Source organism: Rasamsonia emersonii, assembly GCF_000968595.1.
Source record: "Rasamsonia emersonii CBS 393.64 chromosome Unknown ctg1118621760319, whole genome shotgun sequence".
NCBI classification, from domain to species: Eukaryota; Fungi; Ascomycota; class Eurotiomycetes; order Eurotiales; family Trichocomaceae; genus Rasamsonia; species Rasamsonia emersonii.
The window spans coordinates 50,000-62,614 of NW_013563082.1; the positions used below are offsets into that span (position 1 = coordinate 50,000).

Here is a 12,615-nt window from a genome sequence, read left to right on the forward strand (position 1 = left end):
CCCTATCGAATCTCGTCTGCTCACCAAGTGACCAGTCCGTAATCTCTTCGGATCGATATCGGATAGGTCTTAGATAGTTCTCAGCAGGAATACAAATTAATACCTTTCTTACAATCAATTTCTTTTTCCAGTCATGTCCAAGTAAACTCGTTTGAGACTTGCTCTGGTGCAGTCTTCGCGATGAAAATAAAGTGAGGTAATAGACGTATGGAAAGTTCGCATACCAATTTACAAGATCCTTCCGTGCCTTTTCATGGTAAGTAATTATTTCAGAAACGAACTCAGTGTTATCACTATCGAATCAGAAAACAGTGTATGAGTTGCGAGTACTAGATGATTTGAAAGTCTCTACCCAATTCTCTCGAGAACCACCTCACTCCTTCTGGATATTTTGGAAAGGAAACCATAGGAGGAAAAATTGCAAAGAGACAGACAGAGTGTGAGAAGGGGAGCGTTAGCTACGTGCATGCCCAACCATACCTAGATATTTATTTAGATCCTCCACATCGACTCCGAACCTCATTCTCATCCACTCATCCACTCGATACACGCATATGATTAGATAAAAAGAGAGAGAGAAAGAGATCCGATCAGTTCAGTGGTCGTTGAAAAGGGGGAAAAAAAAAACTACTGTGAGTCAAAGTACTCCGTACGCATGTTGAATTAGAGTTAGGGCTGAGTTAAGCTTATTCAAGTTTAGTTAGTTATCGACAGGACTCCATTCCTAATGCAATTCAGGTAACTCAAGCAAAGCTTGGCCATGGCGTATTTCGTACGGAGTAAAGTGTAACCTTTGTGAGTGGGTCCGATCCGTCCGTGGCCGTGGCATCATGGCTTGAGTTGAGAGTTCTTATCGATGAAAAAAAAAAGATAAATAATAATTAAAAAACAACATTCCCTTTCGGAGCTATTTGCGCTGCGGGTGGAAAGAATGAGTGTGAGGGAGGGATCGGAAATGGGTAGGTAGGTAGGTAGGTAGATAAAAAGTGATTGATTGATTGATGGTACATACAGTACAGGTATGTAGACAAATCAGTTGAATGGACAGATGATGACACTGGCACTACTAGCAGTAATACGTAGAAAGCGGATTGTAAAATTAAGTGCTCTGTACCATCTGCTTTTTTAAAAAATTAAACTTAGGAAGGAATCAGGCTACGTACAGTACGTACGTATGTACTACTTGAGCAGTTCTGCTCTGTTTACTTTTTTTTTCCTAAGATTTTTGAATGACGATCTTGTCACGGATTTGAATTGGATCTGTTCTCATGAAGAGAGAAAAACGAAAAAAAAAAGAGTACATACATACATACAGACATACATACATACAGCAGGAGAGACGTGTGTGTATGTATGGGATAGCAAGAAAGGAAAAAAAACGATAAAAGGCTAACGAGGCTAGGAATACTGCTGGAGCAGACAGGAGGGTGAAATAACGGAGGAGAAGGAGGAGAATGGTGAGGGTAGGATGGGACGGAGGTAATTGAAAAAAAACAAGACCAAGGCCACGGAACCTTTTTTTCCTTCCCTCCTCGTTAATCACGCTATGAAGTGATAACGACAGCAGCTGAGCTGGATTAAGAGTTTGCTGGTTTGTGTACAGAGAGGCAAATGTGAGAACAGCGGCCAGGCGAAAAAAAAAAGCGCAAATATGAAGACACGGAGGGAAAAAGAAGAATCAAAGAATCCAAAGATTCAGCAATAGCCGGCATTAAGTGGTATAGAAACAAAAAGGCCAGATTGAGAATCACGACCCAAAGAAAACAGAAAGTAGGTGAACAAGACCCGTCATCCATGATACGCCATCCTGTTGAACAACTCAACTTTGCCACCAAACCCGAATGCAGAGGATATGCCTGTATATAAAAACACCCATCCATATGAGCATAGCATAGCCTTAACCATAACCGCCAACCGAATGAGGAACTTTTTTTTCATGTCATGACTGATGTTGTGACACGGGCTAGTTGAATAGTGTGGAAAAACGGTGTATGATGTGAATCTCTGAGTTCATCCGTCTGTACCTGTGATAACTGATATGTACCGTCCGTGAGTTGACGCATCTTGCTCGGAAGAAGAGGTAAGATTCGAAAAAACGGCTCAAAAGTATTACGGAGTTGTCTGGACGGTGGGAGAAAGAAGAGATGAATAGAAGAGCAAAAGAAGGCGATATGTGCAGAATATTTCTTTTAAGGCTGGCCAGTAATGCTTTCAGGACTCATCATGCCAGCGCCTTGGTTTCCCGAACCTTCGGCGTCTGCGGCAGTCACTGCATCGGTAGACAAGTTAGAATCGTCAATGTTTCCGTTAAGTGAGGGGTGGTCGTGCCATTAGCTTTATTCTGGTGTGCATCGACGTCGCCAGCGACCGCACCACCGCCCTCTCCATCAAGAATATCTGACCCAGCGGAATTGTCGATGCCATTCTTCGCATTGCCAACTTCGGTTGCTGCAGCTGTAGAGTTCTCGTTAGGAGCAGAGACATCGGTTTTCAGCGCCTCTCCGGGCTGGTTGTCTGCAGGAACTTGGGAGTCTGCTGTAGACGTATTCACGACACCATCTCCAGCACCGTCGGCGTTCGATCCCGAAGCATCCATTGCAGCTCCACTGTTCTTCTTGACTTTCTTCTTGCTTGGCTCTGAAGCAGCAGTGCCTGGTTTGACGGAAGACGACTGGGAGGCAGTAGGAGGGAACGGGCGCTTTTGAGGACTGGTCGTGACACCACCTGGACCAGTCGGAGGAGGAATTTTGCCTGACGCTGGAAGACGCGGCCGTGCAGCTGTCGGACGTTGCTTTGGCGGCAGCTCGAGATCCTCAACAAGAGGTTCATCGTTATTGGCACGCAACTTCTCCCGGAAGAAGTTCTGAACCAACCCAATCTGATGCGGTAACGTTTGTAATGAGATGCGAGGATAAGGAGGAGGCGGGGGAAAGAGTGTGTTTGCTGCTTGAGCGGCACTGTAAGTGAAGCAAGAAAGTCAGTACACCTATACAGATAGCAAACGAAACAGGAGGCTGCATACTTTGGGTTCTGTGCTTGGTGAGCATTGAACATCCTGTTTTGAAGGAGGTGAAAGGGCACGCTAAGACTAGCGAGACCGAATTCTTTGTCCAACCCGAGTTCCTTAAAGCCGAAGAAGTCTTCATCGATATCCTCGGCAAAATCGCCGCCGATGAATTGCTCGCTCCCATCGTTGAACATGCTGGAGCCATCCCCACTGGTATCGTTGAATGCAGGTCGAAGAAGTTCTGCCAGGTGAGCTCTCAAGCGTTCGTGAACAACACTAAGCTTCGTCCCAAGTCGTTCCACATCATCTTTGATGTAGGACTCCAAGGATTCGACATCCATTCCCACAGAGGCGAGCGTGTGAAGAATGATTTGTTGTTGGGTGTATGCAGGCTTGTACTTAGGCGCACCCGCTTCCCGAGATCCGGGGACAAGGACCTTGGGAGCTTCCATGTACGTCTTCATCGTCTGACCGATCTTCTTGAAGAATTCGGAGGCAATATCTGTGATCGCGTCTAAAGCGGAGGGCTGGTATTCCTCAAAACCAGTGTGATAGAGAATCTTCGCAACCGACCGTTGCAGTGCAGCCTTGCATACCCAAGGACTTATCACAGGCCCTTCATCATTCATGACGTGGGTGGGTACATCCTGTTCCACAAATGGCTCGGGCTGATACTTTGGAAATTGATTTTGATACATCTGTGACAGACAAGTTAGAAAATACGCAGACCCGAGATAAGAGGATCTGGAGATGGTACGTACCTGAGATTGTAGCTGCATTTGTTTCACAATACCGATCTTTGAGCAGACCTTTCGAGTCTCCTGCATCTGCCGCATATTTGCATCCATTTTCCGCGAGAGCTTACTATCGGGCTGAGTGAATAAACCCTTGGGAAGAATTCGCAAGAACTGTTCCGAGTTATCCACGACATTGCCTTCAGCGTCCTCCCGCCACAGTAAATGCTCCGGAATATCGGGAATACCAGACATCACATCATAGTAGTCTGGAATGACCCTGTCCTCTTCCTCCTCGATGCCTTGTGCAAGGGTCTCGCCACCGCCATCTGGTTGCATGGCTTGCGTATTGGACTCATGGGTCTTATCGGCCTCAGACACCATTTGCTTCTGGTTCTTTAGCCATCTCCGCATGCCAGCTTTTGTTCGAAGCAACGCTGGTTCGTCCGGATTTAGTTTATCCCCTTTAAATAGACGATGTCTCTCTGCTGCGATGAGGGCACGATCTTTCTTGGTAACCTGTTTCCACACCTGATACTCGGGGTCTTCAACGTCGACACCCAAGGCAGACATGGCGCCCGGAGCAGGATTCGGGGCGCTGAAACCGTCGACTTCCATTGCATCGACCTGACTACCAGGGGCGCCAGCACCAGCTCCGTTCGCGCCGACAGGAGTCGAAGTCCCAGCGGGTGGAGTTGAAAGCCCATTTTGACTTCCCTCCGTCGGAGCATCTGGGTCGGCGGAAGCGCCAGTCTTCACTTGAGCACCTGAAGATCCAGATGGGCCTTCAGATCCAGTTGGTGTCTGACGGGCAGGAGCAGCTCCCTTCTTGGATGTTTTCCCGGGAGCCTTCCTGCCTCGAGATGACATGATGGGCTCATCATCGCTTTCCTCTGCTCCATCCATCTCGGCAAGCTGCATACGGCGTTCCTCCGCTTCTACTTCCGCGCGATCTCTGATGACGATATCCGGGATCAAGGGAACGAGCTTCTCGGTTTCTTTCCTCATGAACAATGCATGTTTGCGGAGGAAATGGTCGGGGTTCGTGTTGTATTTCAGGCAATTTGACCAGATAAGATTGAGATCGTCGACGAACTCCTGCTTCGACTTGTATTGCAAGGCCTTGAGTTTCTTCGTCATCGTCCCGAGATCCATAGGATGCTTGATGACTAGAGGAGGTTAGCAAGAAAAGAAAAGGTCGAACAGACTGCTACACGGCCACAAACTCACCATTATAATAGTCCGGAGCGTCTCGTTTGTTAACCCTCGTAAGGAAAGCGGTCGAGTGCTCCGTCATCGCCTTGAGTTCGCTCAACACTTTCTCTGCCGCTTCGTAGAGCTCTTCTTGACCGATTTTATCCTCACTTGCCCATTTGCTTCGATTCTTGCGAACTTCGCTCATCAAGCTCCGGAGCTCCGCGTCAGAAGCTTGCACCATGTTCCGCTTCATATCGATCCGAGCAATGAGGTTCTTCAGGGTCAAGCTGGAGGCGCCGAGGTTGGCATTACTCAAGGAGCCGTAGCCGTTGGTGCCGGAGCTGGAGTTGTTGGCAGCATTTTGCCCCGACATCTCCGCCTCGACGAGCCGCTCCGACTCCTCGAGCCGCTGCTGGTCCAGCATCGCGTCCCGGTCATTTTCCAGGGTGTAGAACATCGTCTGGAAGCTCCTCCTCGCAGCCTCCTCAGTCGCCTTCTTGTCCTCCTCCAGTTTCTTTCGAATATCCTCCGCCGTCTCCTTTTTCGTCTCTTTTGCGCCGTCGGGAGTCGCTGTCGCGGTCATGGGACGCTGCCCTGGCGACGGATCTCGAACGGGAGGAGCGGCGGACTTGGCCTTGAGCGGAGATGCGGCCGAGTCGTCAGCAGCCTCGCTGCCTTCTTCGTCGTCGTATTCATCATAGTCGTCATCATCTATCTTCCTGGCAGGTTTTTTCGGGGGCCGCGCTTGGTCTTCAGGACGCGCCGCGTTGCCATCGGGGGGCTCGACGGCCATGGCATCGGGACCGGAGGGCTCACGGACGGTTTTGTCATTGCTGAAAAGGGCGCTAATCTTCGCCTCGCTGCGCTTGTAGAGATCGCGAAAGAGGGTGATGCGTGGATCTTCCTCCGCGGCGGTATCAGCATCGGATATCAGATTCCCAGTCTGCGACCCTTCCGCGCCGGCGGAGCCGCGCATCTGAGGGGTACGGGGAGCGGACGAGGCTTTGGAAAAACCATTGACAGCCCGCGCATCGGAATGAGGGTCATCGGGGGGTCGAAGATGCCCCGGTGGGAGCCAGGCGTGGTGCTGACCGAGCGACATAACCGCACCGAAACCCCGGGTCTGGGGCGGACGAGGGGGTGTGTTTCTCCACGGTTAGACCCGGTCGGACAGGGCACCACCACGCGGGTTGCAGACGCGAAAAGGGAGCCCAGAGGAAGGACAAGGCGCGAAAAAGAGCGCGACGATGTCTCCGGGTCGAAAATCGATGGAGAGACGGCGAGGTTGATGGCTGATGTCGGGCTCCTGGAGGTGGTTCTTGCGCGGTCGAGTGAGGTGAGGTGGCCGTGGCGGTCGCTGCAGACTTCAGACCACAAGCGCAGTTCGTCCCGTTCTCGGCAGGCCCCGGTCCAGTAAAGCTACAGTAGCGTGCTCGACAGCCTCGTCATCCTCGCCGTGCTGCGCCTGCAGACAATCCACAGAGTGCAGTCGAATCGACATCCCCAGATCGCGTCAACGCCTCCAGAGACCCCGCCTCGCTGCCTGTCATGCTCCTGGGCTGAGCCCGCCCCTGGTGCTCCTTCAGCAGCCCGCGTTCTTTGCAGTCTCCGCCGATCGTCGCGGCTTGCACATGACGCAAGCCCTCACGCCGCCTGCTGTTCCATTTGATCTCCAGCCTGCCGCTGTTTTGCAGTCCTGAGAACATTTCACTGCGTCAGCAGATCTCTCGACGATGCGGATCCGCTACTCCTTCGCGGGTAAGTCACCCAGAATGAACCAGAGCTACCATGGCTGCACCGGTGCATGGTTGCGGATCCCTCACGTCATGGCAAGACGTTTGAACGTCCTCGATGAGCGTGCATGTCGCATATTTGGGAATTGACTTCCTGATGTCTTTCTCGACAGGCGCATTCGTGCTCCTTCTCCTCCTCTCGGCCTATATGGGCCTCCTCCCGCACAGCACCTCCAGCTCGATACCAGCGCAGCTACAACCCAATGACAAGTTCCTGCACCTCGTCACCTTCTTCTTCCTCTCCCTCATCTTCTACTGGATCGCTGATACGTCCCGTCGACGAGCCATGCAGTTCACTCTGCTGGTCTGCACGCTCTTCCTGGGCGTCGGCTCCGAAATCGTGCAGGGTCTCCTCCCGAACGACCGTCCCTTCGACCCGTTCGACATCGTCGCCAATGTGGTGGGCAGCTTGGGCGCCATTGGCCTCTGCAGCTGGTATCATCGCCGCATGTTGGAGCGACGGCGCAAAGCCCGCTTTGGCGCACTGGCAGACGGCGGCGCCGAAGACGACATCGAGCTGGGCTTGGGCGCCAGCGCTGGTGACGGCGGGCATGACGGGACCAGCCGTCTCGGTCCACAGGAAACCGGTGTCACGACGTTGGAGCAGGAGGTCGATAATTGGGACGAGAATGCCGTCGACAACTGGGACACTGAGGATGGCCCAGGTCCTGAAGAGGGTGCTCACCACCAAAAAGCCGATGAGGTGCAGAAGGGTCCCTCCGCAAGTACTACCGAAGCCAGCGGCGTCAGTAGCAATGTGAAGACGAGGAATGACTGAATGAACGATATATGGATGGAACATTTTTTTTCTCTTTTTTTTTCGGTGCCGTTTTTTATTCCTCATTCCCTCCTCATCCTCCCTCACTAAAATTGATTGAGCGCTGAGTTGAATCCGAAAGATGAGATGGGTATTATCCCTCCCTCTCGTCAATCAGTCAATCAATCAATCCATCAATCATCGTGATCGACCGTGTTTCGAACAGAATCTAAATGTATTTCTCCCCCTCACTCTTCTGAACTATCTATCTACACTCCCTGGCGTTGTGGATTTGGTGCAAAGCAAATCAGACAGTCCAGCAAAAATATTCCTTTTTTTCTTGCCTTTTTGGTATGGATGTACTTATGTATATGATGCTATGGACATGTGATCACCCCTTCTGCAATGCGATTGATATTATTATTATTATCGCTTGACTTTCGATTAATCTATGAAAATTGACAGAACGCGTTTCTGCTGTTGGGGACCCATATAGTATACCTCACACTTTTACTGCTACATAGCATTGCCAGTCCTGCTGCATCGCTGCGTCCGTCGTAATCGAGGGTCTCATACAGCGAACCTGTGGACTCTAATAGAGTTCCAAAAGGAGGGTGAGAAGGCTAATGACAGGTCTCATACGAGGAAGGTTGCCAGGAAATGGAGTAGAGTACATAGAGACGATGACAATCGGTCAAAGGCAACAGAGGGGAAAGGATATTCCCCCATTTTTCAGCCTATGGATCTATTCCAGTACCAAGTTAAACAGTAAGAATTATATATAATACACAGAACATTGCCCTAGTCCAGCAATCAGACGGCCCGGAAAAGAGCAAAAGAGACGAGCACAGAGAAAGAAAGAGACACTGAGGATATGCGTGGGACAGTGAAGAAATATACAAACAAGTCAAAATATACAGGACTTCTCAAAAACAGATGGTCAATGAAAAAAGTAGAAGGAGGAATAGGCACTAAGCCACCCATGGAACACGGCAAAACAATGCAAAAGGATGCTGAATACCAAAAATGAAAATGAGAAATCTAAGGGCTTGACCACATTTCATGCAAAAGCCAAATGATAAATGCAGCAAAGCAATGGGATGCGATATGCAGACTCATGGACATTCGTAACGCTCGTCTTAGCATGCATCAAAAGGTAACACCAAGGAAAGAAAAACAAGGCCCGATAATGTAAACACTTTCACCACTCGCCAGATGAGAATTGCCAGAAGAGACAGATGATCTTCGTAAGGGATAACCCTTACTCATTATCCGAAACCTCAGGAGTGCCGGACCAGCTCCTGGTAGGAGTGGCAGCGCGGTCTGGCACAGGCTCCAGCTCAGGTTTTGCAGAAAAGGTATTATCGGTGTCAACAGACAGCTTGGCGACTTTTGGAGATCTCAACTCCGTCCGTGGGTCTCCTTCGCTCATGACTCCAAGCTTCCGGAGGCTCTGCTCCCTCAAAACCTCGTAGATAAAATGAAGCTGCATCTCGTTATATACCATCATCATCCGCTGCTCCCGCAGCTGGTTGACCGTTTCAAAGACTGGATCTTCCTCGCAGCTAGTCGCCTTGAGTAATTCACCCGATTCCAGCTCCCTGAGCAGGTGGTCGAGAGCAATGAAAGTACCCGTCCGGCCCACGCCCGCGCTACAATGCACCACCCGAGGATTGTCAGGAGTACTCCTGGAGGCACTCTGCTTGATCAGCCGGAGGAGGGCTTCCCGATTCTCGCCTTCAGGTTTCGAATAATCCGCCCATCCAGCGAACAGGTAGTGCCAGACTATCTTGGTCTGTGACCCAATCTTGAGCTCGAGTTTTCGGACCTCGGATCGGCATGCCTCATCGAATTCAGATTCCAGCAAAGTGATCTTCCCCAGCATATCCTCATTAATTTTGTGGTGCGTTTCGTCGTTCACAAATGGATCCGGCGGCTCAACTGGCAGGTCCATGGAGGGATGCTCAAGGTCCACCGGGAAATATTGGGCACACTTTTCCCTGCCAGCCTCGAAAGTCTGCGTGAGCATCACTATTACGGCGACTTCCTTGGTTTCGTGATACACCATATGCCAGAAGTGCGTAACGTGAATGCCATCTTTCGGGCCCTGAATTAATGGTCAATGGTCAAGCCCGTGCAGGGGAGTCAAAGGATTCCTTCTGGGTACTGACCTGTGTCGCAATATACCTCGTTTCTTGTCCCGTGCAAGAATCCTTCAGCACGATCGGTGACGCATTTATAAAGTCGCACTCCCCCTCGGGGACCTTGAGATGGATCCGAGAATTCGCCCATGCCTGCACATTGAAATATCGGTTCCGCGCCTTTACCTCAGGGTCAGTCTCCAACGCCCACCGATGCGACGGATCATTGGCCATTGCCCCTTCGGTAATGCGCGCTCGTTGAAGCCACTCCAGATCTTCGAATTTCTTCCGCACCTCTGCATACAATACAGGGGTTAGTTTACGATCCCTTCGGTCTGGTTGCGAGGACGACACCGACCTGATACTGGCAGATCTAGGAATGGAGGAAGGCTGGGATGACCACCAGCTGCTACCGGTTCCCGCTCCCCAGCCGACGAAGTCTCATCATCGTCATCGTGAGAAAAGCCCCGTTTCGTACCGTGAACATTCGTGTCTACCTTGATGGATGAATGTGCCATCTTGGCGGCTGCTCTGCGATGAAGGGCTCGAAAGCGATCCAGGACACTGCGCGCCTTTCTCGATGCTCTCTTGCCGGTCGATGCGAGCTTCCGTGATCTGCTCCGGCGACTTGGTGCCTCCGGAGAGGAGGAGCGGGACGGACTCTCCGTAAACTCCCGTGCGCTATTGACTGGAGATTCAGGATCTGCTGCGTTTGCGGCCTGGGGCGAAATCCGCAACGACGACAGATCGGGACAGCTGCGAGAGCTGCTGGGCGGGCGTTGTGCGGCCAGATTTCCGACTTTCCAGAGCTGAGGGGCCACGGACCGGCCAGGGAGGGGTTGTTTGGAGAAACAGGCTGGAGGAGGGAGGGGTTCGACACGAGAGCTGGCGCCGCTCCGGGTTTGGTAATCGAGCACGTATCTAGAGCCTAGCGTCGTCCAACACTGCAAGCTCTGTCGGCGCCAGGGGGGTGGATTTGTCTGCACGCCTCTGATCCTGTCAATGGTTCGGACCGGGCCAGCAGTCCGGCTGGAACACAGGACGCAGGCAAGTGCACTCGGCAGGAGGCGTGAAGCGGAAATATAGAAAACCGTAGAAAAAATCCAATTAACAATCAGGCAGGAATGAGAACGAGCCAACGTGCTTTCAATCCGCCACCGTGTCAAAAGAAAAAAGAAAAGTCCATTTCAGAACCAATGGATGAGTATAAGGCAGTCCTTGCTATCGCGACCGACGTCCCCTGGCTGGAGACTGGGTGATCAGAGTCTTGAAGGGTTGTGTTTGCGCCACCGCATCGAAGCTTCTTCGGTCGGCCGCCGGTTCCACCACCCAAGAAAAACGAACATCACGCATCTCTTTCTTTTTCTCCCCGTCCTTTCACCGACCCTTTCCCCGGGTCTTTCGCACAAGGAGGGCGATCAACTCATGGATTGCCCTCAATTCGATGTAGCTGGTCCGTTCAGACGACAAACGAGGTCTCCTTGCGCAGGATGCCTTTTCATTTTTTGTGGCTTCGGTTGTTTGAAGTGAGCCGTCGAAAAGATCACCACTGTTTTTCTCCCTGAACATGCTGACCTGAGATCTGTTCTCGTCAACAGGAATGGGCAACCCGTCGCGTAAGTATACTCTCCCAGCCGCCCTTGAAGCCCCTGCGCCTTGGATCTGACGGCTTTTCTTCGCATCCACTAGCTGCTGGCGAGTCCATTCTTCCATCGGATGGTGGGCGGGCTTCACAAAAAGATCCATCATCTCAGATATGGGCCTCCGCCTGAAGAAATGGGAGGGACGAAGATTGATGACCACTGTATGACGCCTCTGGCTGAATCTGCAGGTTTCTCGCACGATCGGTTAAGTGATACTGACGCGTCGATGTCGATAGCCGGAATCAGATACTTTCTACGCTTGTTCAAGGAGGAGATAATGGAGCAGCTGAAAGACAAGCCCTCTAGGAGGCGATGACCTCGGCTTGTTCATCCCAACATGCTCGAAATACTCGCTTAGTGATACCCTTTTGATGATACCCATAATAGCAAGATGCTTTTCGATTTCTCTATCTTTTGCGTCTCTGCCGTTGGCGGTTTAAGGGCGTTTTGCCATCGGATATCGTCGTTGCCATAGACTCTTTTTTTTTTTTGGAAAGGTGTTCACCGGATAGGGATTGGGTTGCAGCTGTCGAACTTCAAGAGCTGGATCCTTCATTCTATCCGGAGAAGAAACCCATCATTGCTTCATTCCGCTTTGTCCAGCTCTTCTTTGTCCTTCTCAGACGAGCTGGGACTTGAATTGGGAAGCAAACAGTTTCCTCGACATTATTCCACCAAGATTACGAGACCAAGCATTTCAGTTGGAGTGACCCTGCCCATGCGATCTACCAACGATGCTACCCAGGATGAAACCTGGGGTCCTCAGTAGAATTAATTGTACTCTCTGGGCCTGATGAGGGACATTCTCTGCGCCTGCAAGAGTATACGTAGGTAGTGACAATGACAACAGAGAGAATAATAATAGAGCATTCTGTGTTCTGCCCCTCTTTCCAGCAGTCAGGATGGAGTATTCCGTAGTTCACATCTCTTGTGTCGAAAGCGGGGAGATGGTCGATCAAAAATGACGACAGGAATCATATTCTGGCCGTCAGCGAATCATATCAGCGATGTCAAGAATAATACTGCGGAGTAGTCGGAAAGAGGCATCAGACGGCATTTGAGCGATCGCGCTAGGGAACACAGCCCTTGGGAGATGAAACATGTCATTCGCGCTCGCGTGGTGATGATCGCTGGGTCTTCTGCAATGACACCCAAGGAATGCAACGCATCCTCGACTTGTTTCCGTGTACGTACGCAGCAGGTACCTGGGATCTGGGACCAGGCTGAAGGTTAAAACTGACAAGATATTTTTGGCTTGTCATTTTGGACAGCAGAATATCGATGACATGAGTTCTGCCAAACAATTACTTTTTACCCCCTTTACTTGAATACTTTCTTAGTCA

General features: G+C 51.0%; 3 protein-coding genes across 3 annotated transcripts; 1 reads left to right on the forward strand and 2 right to left on the reverse strand.

The window, feature by feature from the left end:
- Positions 1 to 2,266: 2,266 nt before the first annotated feature.
- On the reverse strand, positions 2,267 to 6,040 carry T310_5706 (Transcriptional activator spt7; the record flags this gene model as incomplete). The annotated part of the gene is made up of 4 exons (XM_013471443.1): positions 2,267 to 2,957; positions 3,023 to 3,705; positions 3,769 to 4,910; positions 4,972 to 6,040. The coding sequence occupies 4 exons, from the start codon at positions 6,038 to 6,040 to the stop codon at positions 2,267 to 2,269; spliced, it is 3,585 nt and encodes a 1,194-aa protein (XP_013326897.1).
- A 977-nt stretch (positions 6,041 to 7,017) lies between these two features.
- Positions 7,018 to 7,509, forward strand: T310_5707 (VanZ domain protein; the record flags this gene model as incomplete). The annotated part of the gene is made up of 1 exon (XM_013471444.1): positions 7,018 to 7,509. The coding sequence occupies one exon, from the start codon at positions 7,018 to 7,020 to the stop codon at positions 7,507 to 7,509; it is 492 nt and encodes a 163-aa protein (XP_013326898.1).
- Positions 7,510 to 8,749: 1,240 nt separating this feature from the next.
- Positions 8,750 to 11,375, reverse strand: T310_5708 (Uncharacterized protein; the record flags this gene model as incomplete). The annotated part of the gene is made up of 4 exons (XM_013471445.1): positions 8,750 to 9,595; positions 9,660 to 9,925; positions 9,988 to 10,557; positions 11,015 to 11,375. The coding sequence occupies 4 exons, from the start codon at positions 11,373 to 11,375 to the stop codon at positions 8,750 to 8,752; spliced, it is 2,043 nt and encodes a 680-aa protein (XP_013326899.1).
- Between the last annotated feature and the right edge of the window lie 1,240 nt (positions 11,376 to 12,615).